Raw genomic sequence first — 24458 nt, 5'->3', positions numbered from 1 at the left:
GTTGCCAGGAATAATCCTTTTATGGAGCATCCTTTTACACCTTCAAGATGAGGCCAGGCGGGAAGGGACTGCGCCTGCGGGCCTTCGAGGTCGGCGGATAGAACGTGGTGCTTGGCACACAGCAGGTGCCTCATGAGAGATGGCCTTGCAGTCAGGTGTGGAGAGCACTCAGGGCAGGTGAGGCAGGCTCTGCACGCTCTTGGCTGTGCTGGTTTGCAAGGAGTGGGTTTGAACTTGTGTGTGTCGGAGCTGGAGGCTTGGGAAGCTGGGCTGGTGCTATGGAGGCAGCAGGGGAGCTGGTGAAGAGGAGGTGGGAGGAGAGGACAGACAGGAGGTGTTGCAAGGCAGGGGGTGGGTGGCCCCTCGTCTGGAGTAACACCAGTGCTGCAGACTCTGCAGAGGCCCGTGTGCATTGGGGCACATGAGTTTGGGGTGTTAAGTCTGCAGTAGACTTGATCACAGAAAAGTGGATGTCGCTGCTGAAAGGGAATGTCTGCTCTAAAGAGGCGCAGGAGGAGGAGGAACAGAAATAGTGAGGTGGATATTTAATACTTCATAAACCTAAAATGCGTTTTGTATTTGGGTGTCATAAAGTAAGTGTAAAACACATGTAGGTACACTAAGAAGCATTTGATTTTTCTAACATAAACGTGGCTAAACTTCCAGGAATTTATCATCCCTGAGTTTTCACCGCTTGTGAGAAGCACAAACTTAGAAGGAACTCACAACCTATTAAAATCAAGAAAGTTTTGTTTTTTTCTGACTGTAATGTCCCTTAAATGTCCACAGTCAGTCTAGCACAGAAGAGAGTTTGAGTTACACGCAAACACGAAGCCACAGGCTGCAGATTTCCCAATAGCAGACCTTAGAGTCAGCCCTGCACAGCTTTCCCACAAGGCAGGCCTCCGGACAACTCCAGGCCCCTTGGGCAGGTGTCTTGGCAGCAGGTGGCCTGCTGCCCTCTGGGCTGCCACACCGCGGGGTCCCAGCAAATATTTGAATAGAGTTGATTTTCTTTAGGTCAATCATTGGGGTAACTTTAGACACAGCCCACAAATTTTGCACTGTTGATTTCCTAATGAAATGGCAGGATGTTCCTGGGTTCTCTGGGTTGGGCTCCATGGCACAGAAGAGGAGGGCCAGGCTGGGCCGTGGGGCCGCCCTGCACCCCCCAGAGAGACACCCGTCCCCAACTCCTTGTTTCCATATGCCTGCTGTGTGGAAGTGGGATGGTTGTGTGTGCCCCTCCCCGTGGAGGAGACGGGGATCTCCAGGCTGTCTTGCGGTGTGACTTGGCAGTTTCATCTCACGCTTCTGGAGGACCTGCATCTTCGGGGGGCACCTTCCTTCTTGTCTCCTCAAGATGTGAATTGTGAGCTGTGGATTTCCATTTGGATATTGCAGGAAGTGTAACAATCTTTTGGGCCCCAAAACATGATTAAGATAGTCTTAAGTTCATAGCAACTCTATCTGAAACTAAATGTATAACTCAGATAAATAAGCATTAGATGAAGGATAGCATCTATGATTTCCTGCTGGTCTTTTTGTGTGTGTCTGTACGTGTAAGCATAAATATATGTGCTTTTCGATACTCACATTCAAAAGTCACCCCCGCCCCCAGCCCGGCGATGTTGTGTTGATAGCAGCGCCTTGTCACAGTCTTTGCCCTGGGATTTAGAACCATCTCCTGGTGGGAAGGAATGTTTCAGTTCAGAGGCTGGTATAAAACTGCTCTTGTCTGCACACTGCCTTGGGCCTTTTTTGGAGATTAGGGTTAATATATGAATTGCTCATTTGTTGTTCAAGCAGAAGGCCAGCCTGTCCACTACAGCTTCCACGGGATGGCAGTCCTTCAGCCTCCTCTTTTTCCTTCCCCTTAGCAGTCCCTGTGATCCCTGATAGCTTTCTTTCCTTATCCCTTTCTTCTTGTGGAAGCCCAGAGCCCTTCGGGGAACTGGCGTTTGAGAAAACCCAGAGGGCCTTCCCGGCCCTTCCCTTGTTGGTGCCCCACCTCTTCCCGTATATCAGGGTGGTCTTTACTCAGTGCCTGGGATGGGGCATAGCCCCGATGTTCAAAGTTCTCAGGCAGTCAGACGTGTTCTCTGCAGCCCAGGAGTTCTGGCCTCTCACCCCACCAGTATCTTCTAGATTGGCTGAGGAAAGGATGGCAGACTCAGTTTTCTGTTCATTCATGTGTTTACTCACTGCTTACCGAGCACCATCTCTTGAGGGTCCTTTCTAAATCGCTCCCGATGATGTTTGTGGTTGCTGATAAATGACAACGAGGTCAGAGGGTGGATGATACACAGCTGGGGAAGCAGGAGAAACCAGAGGCCTGGTCCTGACAGCTGCATGGGCCTGTGTGCTGGGTCCCTGGGCTGTGCACTCAACTTCTTTGTGAGGCGGAGCTTGTAATTGATAGCGATGAGGAGCTCCCGACTCCTGCCCCTGCCACCTCAGGGGACTGCTGGCGGGCTGGGTGCTCTCTCCTTGCTTCAGCCCTGCGGTGGAAGCAGGGGCCAGGAGGGTGGGCTCTAGCCTGCATCCCAGAGTCACGGGCCAAGGGCTGTGGCCACATGAAGGCCAGCAGGAGTGAGCCGTGTTCTGGTCCAGGCAGATCCTGGACCCTCCTCAGGCCAGCCTGGGGCCCTGCACCCCTTGACTCCATTCCTTTGTCTTGCAGAAGTTCTGCTTGCTTTTACCAGTAGTGGCCAGGTGGTTCCTCTGGGGCTGTCTCAGCCCCCGGGACTGACCAGGCACCTCTCGCTAGCTGGAGGGGAGGCACACAGGCAGCACCTGCTGCACTTGGTGCATTAACTGCATCCTTTTCCACGGTTTCTAAAACAGAAATGAAAGTGAACCGGAGGATGGACTTGGTGGGAGCCAAGCTGTCCTAGAGCAGAATTGAGTTTCTTGGTTCTAGATTTCTCGGGCTTGGAAGCTTTTAAGATTAACTGCTAATCTTCGGAAGATGCTTTTCACTGGCAGGGGCCTTCTCGGAACTCTGGGGCAGCGTGTAAGCTGCATGGCTGCCTTTTCTGGGAGAGAGCCCGTGAGGCCTGACAGCAGTGCCCTCAGCCCTCGATGGTGCCCACCTTCCCTTTAGCACGGGCACTCTGGCCTCAGGAGCAGAGTTGATTGAATCAGCACTTGTTGGACATATTCAGAGTTTTACTGACAAAGTCGTTTCCCCTCAGTGGTCAGATGATGAACTGCCACCTGACGCTGCAGCCTCGGCTTCCCCAGCACGGAGCCGTCACCAGGGATGGCAGGAGTGGGCACTTCCATCTGGAAGAGACGCGTCCAGGGGAGACCTTTCTAGGCCTGCTGGTCAGGAGCCCTCCCTGAGAATGTTGTCAGAGTGAACTCTGACTCCACAGCATAACAGACACCACAGACGGTGTGGCTTAAAACTACAGAAATGTATTCTCTCCCAGCTCTGGAGCTTCGAAATCCCTGTGTGGGCAGGCCTGGGCTCCCTCTTCCTTGCCTCTTCCCAGCCTCTGGTGGTGGCTGGTGTTCCTTGGCTTGTAGCTGCACAGCTGCTGCCCCTGCCTCCATCACACGGCTGCCTTCTCCTGTGACTTCATGTTGGCTTCCTTCTGTCTGTCTGTATCCAAATTCCCTTTTGATAAGGACACCAGTCGTATTAGATCAGGTCCACCAAATGACCTTACTTAAGCTTGATTATCTCTGTAAAGACCCTGTTTCCAAATGAGGTCACCTTCTGATGTGCTGGGGGTTAGGACTTCAATATATCTTTTGGGGGGACCCAATTCGAGAACATTCAGGGCCCACCAGGATCAGAGCCAGTTTACCTTCCTCACTTCCTATCCGATTAGTCAAGAGTGTGGGCTATGGAGTCGGGCTGCCTGGGTGCAAATCCCAGCATCATCACATGTGACCCATGGTTGAGCAAGTGCTGTGGTCACAGTCGTACCAGCCTGTTTCAGGGACGGTGGTCAGAGTACCGGGAAGGTGCACGAGTAAATAGGATGCCACCTCCTTTGAGTGCCGGTTTTCTTTTGAGAGAAAATAATTAAAGTTTTTAAAATGTAGCCTGCTGCTTGGAAAAGAGATGGATTAAGAAGCTGGAGGTTCAAAAGCAGCCCTGGTGGGAGGATTTGTCTTCCGCGTGGTTTAAAATGCTCAGGGAATTCCTGGGGGGGAAGGAGCGTGTGCATATCTCTATGTCCTCGTGAGTTGACTGTTTCATTTCTTCAGTGAACATTTACTGAGCTGTGGGGACATTTGACGAAGTAAGAGCTGGAATGTAGGTATGTGGGCGCAGAGTATTGGGGGCACAGCAGGTGCAAAGGCCCTGGGGCGTGAAGTGGGCATGCAGGGCTCTGGTGCCCAGAGGCCGTGTGAGTTACACAATGAAACTACTCTCTTCACCAAAGAAAACCAGAGTTGCATGACTTCCTTGTTGAAGACTGGCTGGAAGTCAGGGCTACACTGTACTTTGTCCCCACCCACTCTGGGAATTGCCATTTTATAATGTGAGTAAATCCCATCTCAGGGTTTGGTTTTTTGTTTTTCATTTTTCAACTAAATATAACTTCAAAAATTGTGTTCATCTCAAGCAATAAAAGTGCACTGGTATACAAGGGGAAAATTACACACTCGCCTCCACCACCACCACCCCCCCCCCCACTTTAAACCCATGTTCACAGCCTGGTGTGTCTCTCTGTCTTTCTTTCCAAGCCACACTGTGTTGGTGTTGGTATTGGCATTGGTGTTGCTTGCTTGTACAGTGGCGACATGGGATTTCGTAGCCGCAGCACAGTGATCTTACCCTCCTTCCCTGCTCTTCTCACCTGCCTGTAATTCACAGAGGTTCCTCCAGGTCTGTCGATATCGGCTGCCTCTGTCTGAAGGCCCAGGGCTTCCCATCGTTGGGTGCACTGCAGTTTATCAGCCGTTGCCCTGTCGACAGGTCACCTGTTAAATTCAGGGCTGAATGAGTAGCTGCTGTCATGTTCCCATGCCTTCCCTCGACTCTGTGTGGCTTGTGGGTTCTGTGTATTCCTCCACCTCTGGCACCCACTCCTCATCTTCGGCCTCACTCTCTGTTAAATGACAGCACTAGGAACCTCAGAATCCCACTTACCTGGCCCGCACCCACATTCAGGTGGTCATCAAGCCCGTGGCCCCAGGTCCAGAACACACATCCATCTGTCGCCTTTCCCACAGTCCCTCCCCCAGCACCCTGGCTCCAGCCTTCAGTCGTAGCCTCCTTGTCTCCAGCCTCTCTCATGGCCAGGCCGACCCTCCCGTCTCCCAAGGATCTTTCCTTCCCTCCTTGCATCTTCTCACACCTTGAACAGCCTTCAGTGGGTCTCTCCTTGGACCTCGTCCTTGCTGAAGGATCTGTAGATACACCTACCTCCAGCCCCGCCTGAGGCTGGAGGGCCCTGTGCCCCAGGCAGTATGGCGTTGGGAAAGTACTTGGCACTTTTTGAGAGCTTCACCTCTGCTGTGTACGTGTGTCCGTCCACCCTCACTAATCCTGGTTTCCATCTCTTTGTCCCCCACAGTGCGCGTTCCCTATTTCATTGATTTGAAAAAACCACAGGATCAAGGTTTGAATCACACCTGTAATTACTACCTCCAGCCAGAGGAAGACGTGACCCTTGGAGTCTGGTGAGTGAGCAGCCTCAGGGCTGCAGGGCCGGGCACCGCCTCTTGATAGCGGAGCGGTCTCTGAAACTCTTGCTTGTCCATTTTTATCTTTTGCCTGCTGTTTCCAAAGGAAAGATCTCAGCTAAATTCCTTGAATAATGGGGCACGGGATGGCAGCACCAGCTCTGTTCTGAGGTTTTCTAACCAGATTGGTTTTTGCAGAAAGCCTCGTTTCCAGGAGAGAAGAAAGCCAGAAACAGAATATATCACAGAATCGTGAGCGCAGGCTTGAGCCACACCTGTCTTGCAGAGAAGGGCCCACCCAGTTGTTGAAAACAGCTGCATTTCTTTCACACACAGCACTCTCAGCTCTTGATAGTGGTGGCGTTTGCTCTTTTCTTAGCGTTTACTTTTTTAGCCATAAATTTAGGTTGGGCCTAAGTTCTGTGACTTCTTGGCATTTCTTTGGAATATGATTTAATGCTTTTTCTGTGGACTGGTTGGTGTTTACAAACAACAGAACCAGAGCGGACCGGCTTTCCTGTGGCGTCTTCTCTTTCTCTCAGAAGCAGCTCTGAATTGCTGCCTTTGTCTCAGTAGAACTGCTGTGGACGTGAGAAGCTTCTGAGTGAAGTGCTCTGAATCGCTTCCCTGTGCTGTGCGGAGGGCAGAGGCTCCTGCGTAAAGACCAGAGAGTGAGAGGGAGGTTCTGGTTCGTAGTGGCTGAGGCTGGGGCTGTCTTTGGTCATTTCTGGCTTGTTTTAACGGAGCATTTACGACCAGTGTGTGCATGCAGGCCGCTGTGCCTTTTCATTTTCAGTCAGAAGCCTGACATGTTTTGCTCAGAGGTGTTTGGGGGAATTGGCGGCTCTCCTGATGGTTAAGAGGGTCTGTGCTTTGAAGATGTGGGCTCAGCCAGGCTTCTTCCTCGAGCAGAACAGCCGTGTTACAGGACAGGTATTTGTGGACAGTTACCTGTGAAGGTTGTGTTGGTGATGACCACATGAGTCTCTGGGAAGCGACAGCCGCTGTGTGCTGGTGGGCACCACTGCCCGCCCAGGTCTGCACCCTGCGCTGTCTTGATCACAGTGCGGGCCTTTGGGTGGCAGCAGCTCCATTCACCACCTGCCCTCACTGGCACCTCACCATGTCCTGCTGCAGAGGAGCTGGAGGCGGGTGGTGGTGGGAGGGCAGCTCCCCTCTGCCAGGCAGGGGGAGGAGCCCAGGGATGGAGAGCTTGCCTGGGCCTTTGTCAGGAGCTCTGAGTTTGGGTAGGCTGGCTACTGGAGGCATATCAGCTCCCAGCACCTTCCAAATGTACCTTTCCCTCTCATAGGTTTGTAATTGTGGGAGAGTGATAATTGCAGCGGTCAGAACCACCCAAAATGCAATCCTCTGAAATGGGTCAGAGAGACTACGTTAGAAATGAGATGCTAACACTTAGAAAAGAAGAAATCGGCCATGTAATGTTTTTAAAACTTCCCAAGAATGAATTTGAATAAGTTTTACAGAAAAAAGGTGTTAAATCAGACCCTCCCCAGTGATGAACAGTGACTTTGATGTGTCCTGAGTTAAGATGAACCAGAGCACCTCTCTAAAGGAGGGTTTGGCCACATAGACAAGTGTCCACCTGCCTGGCCAGGCATGGAAGGACTGCTCACGTGGGCCTGTGACGTCTCCTGCAGAGGTGCGTCTGTGCCAAGATGGCTTGTGGACAGGCTCTGTGTTAGAAATGGTGCATTAAGGATGGCCGGGCTTCCAGTCCAGCCCGTAGACCCGTGTTGCTGAATTAGTACATATAACAGCATGATATGTCTTGTATCGTGAGTTAAGTCACGTACTTAAAGACATGGATGAGTTTGAGGGGACGTGGCGTTGCTCAGTGTCCATTCGGTGCCCGTTCTGTGCTGGAACCCAGCTGGAAGGGGTCTGAGCTCACATAGCTTCCCCTTTATACAGGAGGAGCGGCTGTCACCCCACCCCTGGTAACTGCTGCCGGGGCAAGCTTCTGGGGTCCAGAGAGGGCCCATCCGCGAGTCAGGAAACGACCTGCCTCAGCTGCCAGAAGCTGCCCTCACAGCTTGGAGTCAGCCCACCCGGCCTCCTGCTGTCCGCTCAGTTGTGACTTGAGCCGTGGGCATCCCGTCTGCAGGCGCGTCACCTGCCGCTCCCCTCTGCTTCTGCTTCCAGGCACACTGTCCCCGCTGTCTGGTGGAAGAACGCCCAAGGGAAGGACCAGATGTGGTATGAGGATGCCTTGGCTTCTAGCCACCCGATCATCCTGTACCTGCACGGGAACGCGGGCACCAGGTGAGGAGGGGCCCATCGCAGTGAGAGCGTGGGTGCACCTGGGACATGGGCGTCCTGAGAACACAGGAAGAGGCAGGGTTTGTCTGGGGTTTGGGAGAAGCTTGCATGAAGTCGTGTTCCCACAGGCCCAGAGCAGAGCAGGGCTGTGTGCAAGGTGGACCGGGCCTGCTTGCTTGGAAGCCACCGGCTGAGCAGATGTGGGCAGCTGTGTCCAGAAATCCCTGGTCTGAGGCTCGTGCCTGGGGTGGGATGGAGGTTGCTGCGTCTGTCAGAGCGGCCCAGAGCCCCAGCCGGAGGGGTGTCCTTCTTTCTGGGTTAGGGAACAAGGCTTCTCAGTGGGCAGGAGGCGTGGTCCCTCAGCCGAGGTTTGTTGAGACCCTGCAGAGCCACTGTGTGCCCAGGAAGTCACCCCTGCTCACCCAGCATCTGCTGTCTGGTCTGAGGACACTTTCTCGCTGGCAGATGTGCCCTGCTGGAGGGGGAGGCATGCTTCCGGGGGGGGGGGGGCGAGGGTGACGTTGAAGGTGGGGGAGTCCCATGAAGAGACCCAGCTGAGCATGCAGGGACAAACTTGTCCTCGGGGGCTGCCATGCCACGCTCTCAGGCCAGGGTACTCGCAGCCCTGAGCCAGCAGTGCCAGCGCATCCCACTGGGCCATCAAGGAAGCATCTGCGTCTGTGCAGATAAAGCCCTCGCCCAGGTGCTGTTCGAGAGTAGGTTTAATGGATGTCTTTCAGACAAGCGGGGACTGGAGCCGTTGTTCAAAGAGGGCTCCTTCCAGCCCACATGGTCAGCCTTGTTGAGAAGAGTCTGCAGGAGAGCTGGTGGGGTGAGAGGAAGAGGGGCGTTTTCTGAACAAGCATTGCCTGAAACCCCTGGGAGGGTCCCTGTTCCTTGGGTCTCGTGAGAGAGAGCCAGCAAGAAGCAGCAGGAGGCCGGGCACCGCGGGGCCGGGCTGGGGTCAGTCATTTCACAGGCAGAACCGGCGAGGAGGACAAAGCAGGCCACAGCGGGCGTCTGGGCAGAGGGGCTACACAGAGGATGTAGCAGGATGTCCAGGAAGTGGGCCCCACAAGGACACTCTGAGCCGGGAGAGCGGAGCGCTGAGCTACTGACTCAGCACGCACTTGGCAGTCTGCTTTCCCTTCGTCTGGGACAAGCTACAGCGGGTTTCTCTTCCGCTTTTCAAAGAGCAAGTGAATACAAACAACTCCTGTAGCCTCTTTCTATAAATGAGGGAAGTTTGGAGTTCTTTGTGAGCAGTGCCAATCACATGGTAAAGAAGACAAAGTCTATCTGTAACTTCAGGATGGAAGGAATCTTGTGACTTTGAAGGTTTGCTGCCACCCCCCACCCCCCATCCCCAAGGACTACTCAGGCTGCAGATCTTGGCGGCCACCCGGCCGGGCAGGACAGCAGCAGCCGTGGTTCCCTGAGACTCGGACCCCCAGGATGCCCCCAGCCCCATCACGCTCTAAATCCCCCTTCTTGCTCAAGGTAGGGTATTGGGAACGTTTAGAAAAGAGCCACGACAAATGGTTGCAAAGATAACTGAAGACGCTGCAGTATTTCTTTTTGGTCTTGAAGCGAAGTCCTTTGAATGTTTGTTTCTGGGTTATATTGGCTTTCTCCTTCGTTGTGTTCTCGCCTCCCCTGAGGACGCTCGCTCCGTGAACACACACCCCGGAAATTGGCCAAATGCTCCTCATAAAGAAGGGAGAGAGCTGAGAAGTCTGGTGAGGGTGAGCCCGCCTGCTGATGTGTTTCCCTCTCCCGAGGCAGCTCTATCCCCGCTTGGGTGTCTGTGCACAGTAACAGCCAGCCAGCATCTGGGCAGAAAGGGAGAAGGAGGTGGACAGTCCTTGGAGAGAGGTGCGGGCGTGAGGTGGTGTCAGCAGTGGCGCCTGCGGCCGCGCCACTGAAGCTGGAGCCTGCTGGTGAGGGGCGAGGAGGCTCACAGTGGCTGTCAGATCATGATGGCACCTTCGACCCAGCATCCCCCCTCGGACACACGTGTGTGGAAGGACGTTAGGGGGTGGCCGCAGCAGCAGAACCTCAGTTAGCAGCAGGTGGGAAAGAACCAAAGTGACCACAAGGGGAGGGCGTGAATGGCCGAGGAGGAGAGTTCTGAGAGTTGGCTGTGGCTCTGTAGGTGAAAAGGCTGGGGCAGGAGGTGCCTGTGGCCTGTCCCCGTGGTGTTCATGGGTGGTCCTGGACACTGGGGAGCTGAGGGGCCCTTTGTGTCTTCTGGGGTTTGCACTGAAGGCTTGTATGGCCTACTCAAACCAAAGGTGAGGTAATAGTTAAGAAATATCCCCCAAATGCTCAGACTGTCCCTCGTTTGGCACCATAATGTGGAGGCAAGCTGGGAGCCATGTAGGTGCCCTGAGGAGGAGGTGACCTGTCCATCACCCTCCCGTGTAGATTTGGGGACCAGGCACTAAGGGCCCAGATGCTACGGTGTTGATCCTGGGCCCCCTTTCTGAGAAGATGCACTAACAGCCATGCTTGTTTCCTTTCCCTGATGATCTAGAGGAGGCGACCACCGGGTGGAGCTTTACAAGGTAGGTGAGGACGGCACACAGTTTATGATGGACAGAGCGGTGCCCTTAGCTTATGACAGACAGAAGGGGCCACACGGTGGACAGCTGGATGGAGCAGTGCCCATGGGGTGTGACCCACACGGTCTGTGACAGATGGAGCGTTGCTTGCCTCCTGCTGCTGGCTGTTCTTTCCAGGACGCGTGAACAGAAGGGGGTCCCCCTAATAATTTTGAGTTAATACTCATTGTTGACTTTTTAACACTGCCTGTTATGGACGTCTCCCCATGGAATGCTTCCCATTTTGCTGCCTCTGGGGATAGTTTCCAAGATCGGGATGAATGGACTTTGTAGATCATATGCCAGAAATTGGCAAATTACATAAAGTCACTTGGAATTGCTTGGGTTTAGTGCGTTTAGTCAGAGCCATGTTGCCCAGGTGTTTGTTTTTCACTTCCAGGTGCTGAGTTCCCTTGGCTACCACGTGGTTACCTTTGACTACAGAGGTGAGGGCTCCGTACTTGCCCCGCTTCCTCCAGGTCGGTGTGGGATATGCAGGTGTTGCTCTGAGAGGCTCCTGTGCGGCTGGCAGCTCTGCCGTGACCTGTGGCAATTGTGAGCACGTGGAGGTGGTGGAGGGTCAGGGTCTTCGGAGGTGTGTCCTGCGTGCATCCGCCCCTGTAGGGTGCCTGGAACCCCAGCACACACCCTCTGTCAGCCACATTTTATAAGTAGAAAGTACTGTCTTCTCTTTATTGGACTCAGACTTTCCCCATAGCTGGACACGTTTCATGCTCAGCACAGCTGGTTTTGTTGATGTTATGGAGACAGGGAAGAGAGAGACTCATCTTCTCGCCCCTCAGTATTTCTTCTTTCTAGCCTCCCACAGTTTGATGCGTGAGGAAAATGCTTTGTGTTGTCAGGGAGCAGCTGTGTGGCAAGTGTGTGCCTTGGACAGTCCTTGGCGGGAGAGGTCAAAGGGCTAAAGGCCTCTTGTCCAGCTCACCCTGATTGGGGGTAAGGGGGTGGGGTCCACATCTGCAGACTCAGGAGCCGGTTGACATCACCTGGATGTGAACTTTGGAAGAGGTTCCTCTTGCTGCTGCAACAGGTTACCACAAACGTAAATGTCTCGAAACAGCACAGACTTACTATCTTGAAGTTCTGGAGGTCAGGAGTTCAAAATCTTTAGCCACTGGGATAAGTCAAGGTGTGGGCACGGCTGGAAGCTCCAGAGGAGAGTCAGGTTCCTGGCCTCTTCCAGCTTCTCCAGGCCACCCTCACTCCTTGCCTGTGGCCTGAGTCTGCATCACTCTGGCTCTGACTTCTGTCTCTCTTCTGATCATAAAGACCCTGTGATTACTTGGGGCTCACGCTGATCAGGATAATCTCCCATCCCAGGGTCTCCTGATTCGCAGCCTCTTTCCTTCTGCACCCTTCATTCCCCTTGCCGTGTAAGGTACCAGAGGCACAGGTTTCGGGGTTGGACATGAACATCTTTGGGGGCCATTATTCTGCCGACCATAGGGTGAGGGATGGTTCTTTTGTGGAAGAGTGTTCCATCAGGAGGAGGGTGTTGGGTTGGAGAAACTCTGAAATGAGGCCCATCCTTTCCTCCTGCTCCTGCTGCTGGAACCTCAGGGTAGTGAGAGGGGTGGCCTCTTCCTTGTTCGCCTCCTGGTTCTTGCAACAGAAATAAGATCCCATCTATCACTTCCTCTTTTCATTTCCCATTGAGTCTCTGCCTTTCTAAGCCGTACGAGAGTTTGTCCCTGTCTCTGTCTCTCTGTATCTCTCCCTGTCTCTTTGTCCCTGCCCCCACCAGTGCCCCAAGCCCTCACGCTGGCCTTGTCCCTGACATTGGCTCCCTCCCTAATCTGGGTCTGGGATGCCCCGGGGAGGTGGCCTGTGGTGCCCCTGCCTCTGGGTTTTGCTTGTGTAGCAGGACTTGCTCTTTCTGAGCCTTGTGGTGCTTTCAGATCATTTGATGATGACTCACTGCTGAGCTGCTGGAAATGACAGTCACAACTTGACTTTTCTGAGAATCTGGAGGGAAGGTCCCTTGGGAGGTCAAGGTTTAGGGGCCGAGACAGTTGGCTTTCCTCTGTTAAGCAAACAGGATGCTAAAAGCCCCTTCCTTTCTGGGTCAGAGTTGCCCTGAGCCTGGAATCTGCCTGTCTGGGGGCCTCTCCACGCCTGTCCACAGCTGGGCCACAGCTGGGCCATGGAGTCAGGGCTGGGCTCAGGGGCCCCAGGGTGGACTGGACTCTCACTGGCTGAGCCTGTCAGTGCCTCATCCTGGTGCCAAGCCCCAGATGTTGGGGCCGGCAGGGGTCTGCGTGTCTGACCACCCCATCTGCTCATCGAGACTCAGATGAGGGCGGGTGGATGGCCGTTTGGGTTCAGAGGTTGTGACAGCTGAGGAGGTGGGAGAAGAAGAGCTGGCTTGGCCGAGACCTTGAGGCCCCAGACGTTCTGGGCCTCCTGCTGAGAAGCGGGAGGGGGCGGGCTTGCCCCTCGAGGTCCCCTGGGCTGCGTGTGACGTCCTCCTCTTGCTGCTGCTTCCCCAGGTTGGGGTGACTCAGTGGGAACGCCGTCGGAGCGGGGCATGACGTACGACGCACTCCATGTTTTTGACTGGATCAAAGCGCGAAGTGGAGACAACCCTGTGTATATTTGGGGCCATTCCCTCGGCACCGGGTAAGAATTCCCCGCGTGGCCTTTGCAGGAGCAGGTCTTCACGGGCGACTGTCCAGCCCAGGCTCTCCTAGGGGCCCCGGTGTCCTCTGGACCCTGTAGCACCATTAGTGCTGTGATGGGGGCAGGGGATGAAGCACCACAGAGACCACGAGGGGCTTGAGATACTTCAGCTCCTCAACCCAGGAAGTGACGGGAGGCACAACAGCAGTCGTGGAGGTGCCGTCTCCTCCGCAGGGAGGATGCAGACGCGCCTCAGTGGGACTGTGCCCTGAGGAGGTGGGTCCGAGCAGAGCGGGACAGGGCACTCGGGCTTCCCTTGGCCTGGCTGAGGACATATGTGCTGCCCAGCAAGCCCAGGAGCCGGGGCCTTGATTCTCTTTGCAAACAGTGGGCCCCTTAGCCCACGCTTGGCGTCGTCACCGGAGAACTTGGGGAGGCAGCAGTGGTGGTTCCCTTCCTCCATCTGCCAAGACAGGAAGCACTTCGATGTTCCACGTGAGCCGCCTGCATCGCTTCCACGGGCGTAGGGGCCAGTGTTTCTAAAGGAGCCCAAGACCAGCACCTGCTGTTTTTCTGCTGCCTTTCCTTTGGACGCGGTGGCTGCAGGCGGGTTGGGGCCGCAGGCTGGGCAGTGCCCGGGACAGGGCCTCCTGCCCTGCCCTCGCAGGGGGACTGAACCCTGGACAGGAGAGCAGGCCATCCTGCCCTGGGTGTCTGCATGGGACCCGCCCAGGTTGGTCCCGGGAAGGCAGGAGGCCCCCAGGCCTGGCAGACTGCAAGTGCTGCCGCCCCCAGGAGCTGTGCAGGCAGACTGCAGCCTTCTCCCTGCTGGCGGGGCGGCCCTGGGCCCTACTGTCCTCCTCCGTGTCCCGGCGGCACCCATACGGACCGGGTGTGAACTGGGGCGCCGCTGTGTGGCCTGAAGGGGCTGCTCCAGGTGAGGTGCATGCCTCGGGGACATGGAGGTGCCCTGTCGGAGGGGCTGGCTGATGGCTGGGGCATCTGTGCTCCCCCCGCCCAAAACCCCACTGGTCACTTCGCAGATCCCGGCTTCCTCGGTCACCTTTGAGTATTAGGAGGATCTCATCTGAAACAATTTTTGTCATAATTCAGCTGAACTTCTTTTTTCTTTCCAGAGTGGCCACAAACCTGGTGCGGCGCCTCTGTGAGCGAGGTAGGGGCTCGTGTGGGGTCACATGTCGTGGGGATGGCCCGGCTCCCATGGGCGGGTGGAGCGTTGGGGAGCCGGCTGTGCTCCAGGCCCTGGGGCTTCTCGTGAAGTGGGTGGTGGTGGACGTGCCGTGCAGTGAGATGAGAGCAAGGCACTGAGGTGGGGGCCTGAGCAGACCCTTGAGGGCCCACCCCCATTCCCCCGATCCGCCAGCGGCTGGCGGGGCCTCACCAGGGGCCGGGCTCCGCTGTCCTGTGGAGGGTGCGTGAATGGGGAGTGGAGGACTGTGTCTCACTGGGGTTTCTTGCTCACCTCCCAGTTCCCCGTTTGTTTATCTAGAGACACCTCCAGATGCCCTCATATTGGAATCTCCATTTACTAACATCCGCGAAGAAGCTAAGAGCCATCCATTCTCAGTGGCAAGTACAGATCTTATTAAAAATGGACTTATTTTTATAATGAAAATAATTGCTATAAAATATAAAAATGACTAAGTAAATAGATATAATAAATAAATTTAAATATCATAAAATTATTTAAATAGTCTAATGAATACAGACTTTATTAAAAGTTAATTCTCATTTAGTTCTGGTCACTGGCCTGACTACAGAGCCGCTCAGGATGTTTATAACTTCGTGCCAGGTAGAAGGATGGGGTCACAGCCAGGTTGCCTGAGGGTGGCTGTACCCATAGGAGGCCTTGCCCCCTGGCACGGTTTGCCCCCCTGGCATTGCTTGCCCATGGGGCTCAGTGCAGGCTGAGGGCGCTGTCCTGGCTGCCTCCCCAGGAGTGGAGCTGGTGGGCACCCCAGGGAAGCCCTGGTGGGGATTACATGCTGTTGGGCCGTCACTGGCTGGATTCGAGGCCTTGGACCCTCCATTTACAGGCCAGGCCCAGAGGAGGGTCCTCTGTACCCTGTTGCTTCCTCTTCCTCCTCCCACTGCTTCCGTGTGTCCAGGGGAGCCATGTTGGCCCCACCCGACCTCATGCTGCTCCGTTGCAGACAGAAGAGTCCTTTGTTGGGTCTCCTTTGATGTTGCTCTTCTCCCGAGTCGCACGGACCCCATTCCTTGGGGGTGGCAGCCTGTTGTGTGTGGGAAGCCTGGTCTCCTAGTCTGAGTGTGGGAGCCCTGTTTGCGGGCAGCCCCCCTGCAGCTGGTCTGGGGGCCTCTTGAGCAGGGAGTCTGAGGGCGGGGGTCAGGAAGGGCAGGGGCGCCCCCCCCCCAGCTCCAGGGGGCCCACAGGTCAGCCTGCTCAGAAGCAGGAGTGACCCCCGGGCACACGGCACCTCTGTCTGGACCCTCAGCCCTGCGGGGGGTGTTTTAATTGATCCTCTGCTTGTTGTCTACATGTTGCCTCCAGATCTATCGATACTTCCCTGGGTTTGACTGGTTCTTCCTTGATCCCATCACAAGCAGTGGAATTCAGTTTGCAAATGATGAAAAGTGAGTACCATGGAAGAGAATTTAGAAAAACCCCAAGAACCCCCAGAATAAGTGTCTTGAGTCACGTTAACCAAGTAGGATAGGATTCTGAATACATAGGGATCTTTTCTAAGCAACACATCTCTGTAAAGGGAATGTCAGTTAGAGAAGGAGAACCAGGAATGTGGAAAGACTGTAGGATTAGATTAGAGTAGGAAGACAACATATTTTTGGTCCATAAAGCTGTTTTATTTGAAAATTATGTCAAAACCAGAACTCCTAAACAGGTATTAAAGCAGTAATAGTAACTGTTATTCAAAAAATGACTTTGCCTCAGCCACTGGTTTTGTGTTTGGTTATGGAAAGATGTTACGAAGTTTAATATTAAAAGTATTTCTCTGAGGTAAACCAGCAGTTACATGTTCTATTTAAGGACTGTTTCTTTGAACAATGTTCAGATTCTGCTGACATTATCTTTGTGATATCTTAATTTCATGGGGTTTAATTTCTTCAAAAAAAAGAAAAAGGAAAAATCCTTATCTGAATATGCAGTTAACATTTAAAAATCTACATTTTTCAAAGAAGAGTTATCTGAGTAGACTGGGTTCCCTCTAAAAATGACAACGATGAGAAAAGCCACCTTTGGCTGCCCCCCCGCTGAGCCTGTGTGAGTGCTGGTGGGCCGGCCGGCCCTCACCCACTGGAAGTCAGGAGCCCCAGCTTGGTGGGCAGGTCTGTTCCCAAATATTTGGTAAGGTGACAGCATGTGAGGGGGGCCTCCAGAGTCAGAGAAGCTACGAAGCAGCTTTGTGGGTGGAAGTCCAGAAAAGATGTCACCCGTCAAAGCGTGACTCGCACACCAGCAGCCCTCCACCCTGGGAGTGGAACGTGGTGGGCGGGTGAACTTGCGAGCCACTAGCGCGAGCCGCTAGCAGCAGTTGCAGACTGCCAGAGTTGGGCCTCTGAGGGGCGGTGCGCCCCCAGGCCTGGTCCTGCCAGGTGCCAGGCTTGCCCCGGGGCTGCCCTCGTGAAGTCCCCAGATCAGCATGGGATCTCCAACAACAGGTGTCTGCTGCGTCCAGCAGCTCCCCATGAGACCTCAATGAGGGGCGCCTAGGAGACCCCAGGCCCATCCAGTCCTTCTGTTAGGTGGTTTGCTGAAGAACAGGATCCTGTGAACCTGTTGAGAATGTTCATTTACTCGAAACTCTCAGGAGTGACCTTAAATGTCATTTACATGAAGGATGAATTAGAGGGTGGCTCTTTTGCCAACAGATGTCCAGTAAAGTTCATCTGAGTGAGTTTCCTGGCCCACCTAAATTACTTCGTTTGTAAATGTTGTTTTGTAACTTTTTAAGAATAGTCTACTAGCAAAAAAAATAATTTTTAATTTTCAGGAAATATTCAGGGACCCGATTTGGTGAATGAATTGATCTCTAGATTTGACTGACACCTGTCACCTAGAATAGATATTGTTGGAAACATCTAAGAAATCAACTGCTAGTTCTCTATTAAAATGCCCAGTTTGAGGCGTTCCACACCACGGTGAAGCGCTCTCTAAGTCAGGTCCCTGCTGTGGGCAGGGCTGGGAGCCCAGGAGACCCCAGCTCCTCCTGGGGGCCGGTCCAGCACCTTTCTCCCTCCCTGCAGCGTGAAGCATATCTCCTGCTCCCTGCTCATCCTGCACGCCGAGGACGACCCTGTCGTGCCCTTCCAGCTTGGCAGAAAGGTGGGTGTCCAGCGGGCGTCGGGCAAACTCATGTTCGGTCCAGGCTAGGCCAGGCGGGTGTGGAGGGTCCTGCTGCTGGCAGGGCCCCTTGTGAGGGAGAGGGCAGAGGAGGTTGGCAGCAGGGTCGGGGCAGGGCTGGACAGCTGATGCCGCCCCAGAAGGAAACGTGAAAATAAGCAAATGAAAATCTCCTGGGTCCCCCGTACAGGGGACTCAGTCAGGAGGGCTTGCCAGTTACTGGCTGGAGGGAAAGCACCCTTGATGACGAGGCTCCCCCAGTGGCTGGAATTGGTACAGAACTCTCACCTGTTCTCTTGCCTCTGGGATGGGACTGACGACAGAGGGTGCCACGTTGCCTCTGTGTCTGCTTTTGCTGTATTTGCTTTGCCTTTGCTGCCAGGAAGCCTGATTAAATTTGTAGGTGGGGGTAGGGTGGGGGAGAGCACTGTCTGGCCATGGCGCTGGCCTGCTAGAGGGCGCGACGCCCAGGCCACATCAGACCAGGCCTGAGGCAGGTGTGTGAGGGCCAGGTCCTTCCCTCCAGCTGGTTCGGGCACGTGAGGAGGGGGCTGAGGTGGCATAGGTCCTGAGCCACCTTGTTGGCGGGCCTTGACCCAGGCACACGGCAAAGTTTGAGGCACACAGCCCACCCAGCCCCAGGGACTGAGCCATCGGGGCTGCTCCTGGCACTCAGGCCACCACCGCATCCCGTAGCAGGTGGCTCTCTGTGGTGCTGCAGGCCCCTGAGGAAGGGCGGTCTGCAAGACAGGCGTGAGGATGGAGAGCGTCTTGAGTGGTGGCCCCGAGGGTCCCTGCTGTGGGCGAGGCAGGCTGCAGGGTGCTGTGCATGGGGGCCTTGGGCTGCTCTTTGGAGACAGTGGCCATGGGCTGCTCTCTGTTGCAGGGGGAGGCCAGTAGGCAGGTCACCCCCAGGCCCTGGGCGCTGACCCGCCTCTCCCTCCCCCAGCTCTACAACATTGCTGCACCGTCACGCAGCTTCCGAGACTTCAAGGTTCAATTCATCCCCTTCCACTCGGACCTTGGCTACAGGCACAAGTACATCTACAAGAGCCCTGAGCTTCCACGGATCCTGAGGTGAGGCGCTCTCCTCTCACCTGCGATGCCGTCCTGCGTGGCGATGGCTCAGGCGTGTGTGGCCGCAGCTGCAAAAGCCATTTCGGGGCCGAGTCACAGTGAGGGGTCAAGAGTGTCACCCCTCCCTCCTGGGCCGTCCCCACCGTCAGTAGGGCTGTGATCTCCCTGTGATGCAGGTCGTGCAGTGCAGACACCACAGCTGCTTTGGGTCAGGCCTCCATCCCTTCCCACAGGCCCGTCAGGTTGCTGCTCCTGTGCGTGGGGCACAGGGGGTGCAGGTCTGGGCCAGCTCCTCAAAAGCCCCAGCTGCTTCTGGAAGGGAGGCTGTGCCCCTGGCTGCACTGCGCTGGCTGAAATCCTGGGCCAGGACGTGGGCTGCCACCCCGGGCACCCATCTCGAGCTTGGGCGCAGAGCCTGAGGATGAGGGGTGCACTGGTGGCAAAGCAAAGGGTTTGGATGGACCAGGCACTCCCTGCCTCCCGCTGGAGGGTGCAGGCAGCCTGCACGTCCCGGCTGGGGGGCCTCTGCTGAGCCCGGGGTGCTGGAATCGGCCCTCAGTGAGGTGTGTGCCGAGTGGTTACACTTTGCCCTTGAGGTTCCAGGGGCGTTCCTTTGCAGTTTCTTGCCTCCCGGATGTGGGTTGCTGCGAGGGGACAGTAATGAGTATGGGTTTGCTCTGGGACTATGGTTTTTCCCCATAAAAGGAATACATTACATAAAATGTAGACCAGAGAATGGCTCCAACATCGGGGTGCAGTTAGTGACCCCATCCTTGCTCCTGTGTGTCAGGACTTAACTTGGGCACTGCCTTTGGCGCCCTGCTTGTTTAACTCACGGGGTTTTCTGAGCGGAAGTGTGGTCCTCCAGGCTCCTTTGCGGCCTCCCCAGGTGGGCTGTAGGAGGACCACAGGAGGTGGGGTCTCAGGTTTGGTCTCAAGAGGTTTGGCCGACAGGTTTCCTCCTCTGGTCCAGGGAATTCCTGGGGAAGTCGGAACCAGGGCGCCAGCACTGAGTGTTACTCGCCACCTGAAGGAGCATGAAGATGTCTGCCCTTGTCCCCCTCTTCCTCCGGCCAGCCCGGCACCCTGGAGATGTGCCTGGAGAGAGAACTCGGATGCCAGCGGGCCAGGCAGAGGAGGCCCTGGCAGACCTGAGGCGCCCGCCCCGGGTGGCTGGGAGCACAGGTTTCTGTGGACAGCGTGGGGGGCGGGCATGTGGCCCTCTCTCCCTCTTGCTGCCACTCAACCTGAGGTCTTGTTGGGAAGACAGTGACAGAACTTTCTGGCCATCGGCTAGTTGATCCCACACTTCCTGAGCTGGGCACCGGGAGCCTGGGGCAGGAGGCGTGGGGTCTTGGGACCACGTTGAGCTTTCTGGCACCACCCTCAAGAATGTGGGGAAACTTGGGTTCTTTCTGTCCCTTCCCAGAACGGACTCTAGTGGTTCCATCAGCCCCTCCTGCCCTGTGCACCCCGCTTGCCTTCCTTGGTGTCCCTGCCTCCCTGGGCGGCCCCACTGCTCCCAGCGGGGGAGGTGCCCGTGGTCTGCCTTCATCCGATTTCCACCCACCTGTCTACCTAACCTGGCCTTAGACGGAGCATTTATTTAAGAATAAAATCGTGGTGGTGGTCTGTCTGATTTCTCAGTGACGCCTCCAGCCCAGGCCCTACCCACAGTCCCAGGCCACTCTCAGGACCCGACCATATGGGAGGTGGTATTGGCCAAGGATCATGGGCCCTTCTTTCCCGCTTCCTTCCAGACACTGAGGCCCAGCACGGAGGGGCGTTATCTCTGGGGAAAGGAACGTTCACGGTGGGGAGGTGGAGATGGCTTTTCCAGGCGGAGCAGATGGCATTTTTCTAAAAACCAGGCCTACGCAGGTGACCTTTCCAGCCTTATAGTTAACAAGCTCGTTGAATGTTGCCGTGTCGATGGACAGGTGGTGGGGTTTAGGCTGCTGGAGTCCAGGGACTCTTCTGGCCCGCGAGCATTGCCCTGTTCACTCACTGGTGGTGGCGCTTCTGTTGTTTGGCTTTTTGCGAAACCAGCCTCCCCTGCACGTGCGCCGTTCCCAGCCAGCGCCTGCCAGCTGTCCACTTCTCACCTCCCCGCTAAGTGCGCTCTCTCCCAGGAGAGGGTGTGTGGCTTAATAAGGGGGCTTCGAGCTGTGCAGCACAGGGTTTGTCCCAGGTCGGAGGACTTCAGCCCACCCGGGTCTCTCCTGATGGCAGGCCTTCCTCCCCTAGATCGTCAGGCTCTGGCACTTTCCAGTCTCAGCAGCGCAGAGATTCCCCAGGGTGGGGAGGGGCTTGTTTACCTGCCCCCCTTGTGGCCTGTTAGCAGCTATGCCCTGGCTGGAAGCCCAGAAGCAGGTCACACCCTCTTTCTGAAGCACCTTAGAGCTGCCCAACGTGATTCTTGTATCTGGAAAACCCATGTCTTTCTTAAACCAGGTTTGAAACGGAACAGACCTTCCTGAGGTCAGTTTGTCAGTTATCTTCTACTGGACGGGTTTGCTCTGCACTCCTGGTATCTAATTCAGGTGTGAGCACAGCCTGCAGGGCCCCACCCCGTCCCCCAGCTTCATGTCTCCTTGGATTTCCGTCAGAGCTGGGACACCCATCCCCACCTGACACCGTCTTCATGTAACTAAAGCACGAAGTGCCCGCCTGGCCAGGGCAGCCCCTTCGTGCTTTTCTCAGTCACTGAGGCTCCTGGAGGCCCTGCAGCTCAGAGCCACATCCCCAGCTCGTCTTGACCAACGAGGCCGTCTAGACCCGGCCTGCTCTGCCTGGGCTCAAGTCTGCATCTTGTTTTTCTTAAAATTTTGTCTATGTAAGTTGCCTCAGATTTTTTTTTGCGGGGGGGGGGGAATAAGGTAGGCTATAAAGTAAAAATACAAGCTGTTAGTGTTTTTACAGGTGTCTGACCGTCTGAAGATAAGGAAGCATAAGGGATCGTGGGGCTGGTAGCTGCCGCCCTTGTCAGCTGTCAGGTAATTAGTAATCAGGTCTACACATCTCTGCCTGGTGGCATCTCAGCTTATTACCTCGGTCTGAGCGACTAAGCTTACACTGTGGGTTAGAACTGACCCTTTAATGGGTCACAACAGTCGGTGGTCAGGAACAGCAAGAGATGTGCACAGCTGTGAACTGTGGTCGTCAGATGCATGTGTCCCAGGAGCTGCCCCAGACCTGAGACCAGGAATGTGCATCTCAGGTGCCCCCAACCAAGGGGCGGCTCGCACATCCCACCACCAGCAGGGGTCCACGGCGTTCTTGGGTACTTTGGGTAACAATAAGCCCCGAGTCACATCCCTCTGGGTTCTTGATTTAACCTGCAGCCATACAATTTGGGGTCGGGGGGGGGAGGAGTTTTGGTCCCCAGGGCGTTCCACTTCCCAGGACCAGGAGTGGGTGGCAAAAGATGGGTGCAAAAAACAGTACAATTCACACCAAAAATGCCAACACCCAGGAGACAGTTTTCCAAGTGGCTGGGTTTGACAGTTCAGGCACTCGTGGCTCTAAGCCCCACATGCAGCTGGGGGTGAGAGAACTTTCTGTTCTCAGTCCTGGAATGATGGACCATAATTTAGCCCGGCTGGGACATGGACTGCCCTGGGCACAAGAGTGACACACAGAGGCCAGATCAACTGAGCACAAGCAGGAAGGTTTAATCGGTTTCTCACACGAGGCAGTGACTGACAGTGAGGGGCACAGTGATGGTTACACTCGGCCTAAGGGACGGGCAGCAGAGGGCGCTGGGGATGCAACCACAGACCCTCACGCCTCTGGTGACGTGAGCAGTCAGGATGGGGATGAGGGCAGGACCCTGTGCCACCCAGGTCCAGCATTTGAGGAGACAGCCTCCGGAAGCTTCCGCCCACAGCTCCTGCCTGCTCCCTGGCCCTGTCCTTCCCACCTGCTCACCCGCCCTCCCCAGCACCAGCCTGCTCTCTGGGCAGAATGGGAAGTGGGCTCCTCTCTGGGCCCACTCAGTCCTTTTCCAGACCAGGTAGTCATGCTGCTGGGAGGAGGGAGGCCGGCCTCCCGTGAGACCGGAAACGCACCCTCCTGGACTCGACGGGCACAGATCTGCAGCGGGGCTGGGTGTTCAGCTTCACCCAGCAGAGGTGGGGACCCCACCTGGGTCCCCAGGGCCAGGTGAGAACATCCCAGCATTGCCTCCCCAGGCACTAAACTTCAAAAGTGCTATTTTTAGTTGCTAAAACAAGGAAAGGCTTTAGCTAGTTTCATTTCCTTGTGAAAAATCTTATGAAAAAGCAAAACCAAACGAATTCTGCATCAGCCAGCCTTGTCCCAGCCAAAGCTCCCTAGACGCTGGACACAGGTGTTGTCCCCAGTGTCACTCTCAGTTGTCCTGGGGCCTCTTTATCTGATCAATCTGGAAACCCCGGGCTGGGTGCCCACACAGCAGCTATGAGGACATGGCCTAGCACAGTGGACCCTCCCTGCATGGCCAGGAGGCAGAGCTGGGGCCACACTGGACGAGGTGCTGCAGAAACATACACGGCCCCAGGCTTTACCACGGCTACCTGGCCGGACCCCAGAATCCAGAGGCTCAGAACTAAAAACGAGCTCACACAAGGCGTGTGCAAGGCTGCGGGGAGCCCAGCAGACAAGTCCACCTCCACGGGACAGGTGGGCAGTGCAGCAGGCCAGCTGCCCTGCTCAGTGCTGTGGGCTCTGCTTGCCTGCAGGAAACGGGGGAGCATCTCACCTCAGCATCTTCCCCCAACCCAACCCAACCCCCGAAAGCCACCACCCGGATCCCCATGGCCGTCCCGGAAACAGCACTGAAAAAAGCAGGGTGCTGGCAAAGTGCTTGGAAACGGGCAGTCAGCAAGAAAACAAACGCCTCTGGTCCGGAGGGGGAGGGCAGAGGCCTAATCCCTGGGGAGGCTGGGGGGCGGGGTCTTCAGGGCAGAGGGCTCCACGCCCCAGATGTCCCGGGCGTACTCCGTGATGGTCCGGTCACTGGAGAACTTGCCCGAGCAAGCGATGTTCCTGATGACCTTTTTGGTCCACTCCTTGGGGTTCTGCAGAGGGAAGCGGTGCTCGGTGACCTCGGGCTGTTCCCAGATGCACTTAGACACTGGGCAGCCAACCAAGAGGTCACTGGGAAGGGGGCCCACCCACCAGGAAAGTTTCCAGATGACTAGACAGAGGTCCTGCTGGGGTGCGGCACACCCAATGCACAGACACCCCACCAGAGGAGTATGCGCCCCCAGACTGCAGCCAGCACCACGAGGGGCCTCCCCGAAAGGAAAGCAAAGTTCCTCCCGGAGCCCGGAAGATCACTCGGTTTCTAGGCCCTCTCCTGTTCTGTCACAGGAGGGAACATCAGGGGCTGTTTCCTCGAGGGGGGTGGGTGGGTGGGAGGGATGAGACGTGGGCAACAACTCAGACACACAAACCCCTCAGGCCGTGTCCAAGAATCTGCTTGAACGACCTGGGCAATGAACCATCTGCCCCAACAACTGCACAGTCACGCCCCCATCGCCAGTGTCCCCTCCTGCTGCCATCCTTGGCTGGGTGCACAGGGTGGAACACCCTCCTTTCCCTCCCCAGGTTCAGGAGCTGAGTCTTCCCAGGAGACCCCACTGGACATGCACACTCTCTGTGGGCCACGCCAAGGCAGGGACACAGGGCCGCGGACTGGGGAGCTGGCTCCCGCAGCCCCACCTTAGAAACTCGGCTCCTTAGAGCTACAAGTCCTTGTTCTACTTGCTGTCAGATCTGTCACTTTTACAAGGAATCGTTCATCTTCTCATTTTAAGCACAGAAAGGTCTTCACTGCTCACAAGGCCCATCCCTCACCTCAGGCTCTCCTGATCACACCC

At 55.7% G+C, this 24458-nt stretch overlaps 2 protein-coding genes across 5 annotated transcripts in view; one reads left to right on the top strand and one right to left on the bottom strand.

Annotated features, from left to right (window-relative positions):
• Positions 1 to 20228, top strand: part of ABHD12 (abhydrolase domain containing 12, lysophospholipase) — a 72401-nt gene extending 52173 nt beyond the window's left edge. For 3 of the 4 annotated variants that reach the window (XM_060284928.2, XM_030872516.3, XM_060284929.2), the window contains exons 3-13: positions 5541 to 5646; positions 7816 to 7935; positions 10469 to 10499; positions 10936 to 10981; positions 13046 to 13175; positions 14312 to 14349; positions 14686 to 14765; positions 15709 to 15791; positions 17421 to 17499; positions 18467 to 18594; positions 19568 to 19746. In XM_060284928.2, the coding sequence (XP_060140911.1) occupies positions 5541 to 5646; positions 7816 to 7935; positions 10469 to 10499; positions 10936 to 10981; positions 13046 to 13175; positions 14312 to 14349; positions 14686 to 14765; positions 15709 to 15791; positions 17421 to 17499; positions 18467 to 18594; positions 19568 to 19607 (881 nt within the window). In that variant the 3' untranslated portion in view covers positions 19608 to 19746. Of the gene's footprint in view, positions 1 to 5540; positions 5647 to 7815; positions 7936 to 10468; positions 10500 to 10935; positions 10982 to 13045; positions 13176 to 14311; positions 14350 to 14685; positions 14766 to 15708; positions 15792 to 17420; positions 17500 to 18466; positions 18595 to 19548 lie in introns of all 4 variants that reach the window. The other variant, XM_030872514.2, reaches the window with a different exon arrangement.
• A 2015-nt stretch (positions 20229 to 22243) lies between these two features.
• PYGB (glycogen phosphorylase B) overlaps positions 22244 to 24458 on the bottom strand; it is a 53789-nt gene continuing 51574 nt past the window's right edge. The window contains exon 20 of the mRNA XM_030872512.2: positions 22244 to 23654. Coding sequence (XP_030728372.1) covers positions 23502 to 23654 — 153 coding nt within the window. The 3' untranslated portion in view covers positions 22244 to 23501. The remainder of the gene's footprint in view (positions 23655 to 24458) is intronic.

Source organism: Globicephala melas, chromosome 15 (assembly GCF_963455315.2).
Source record: "Globicephala melas chromosome 15, mGloMel1.2, whole genome shotgun sequence".
In the NCBI taxonomy this organism is placed as follows: Eukaryota; Metazoa; Chordata; class Mammalia; order Artiodactyla; family Delphinidae; genus Globicephala; species Globicephala melas.
The sequence above is the reverse complement of the archived record's forward strand: the minus strand, read 5'-3'. Positions and strand labels throughout refer to the sequence as shown.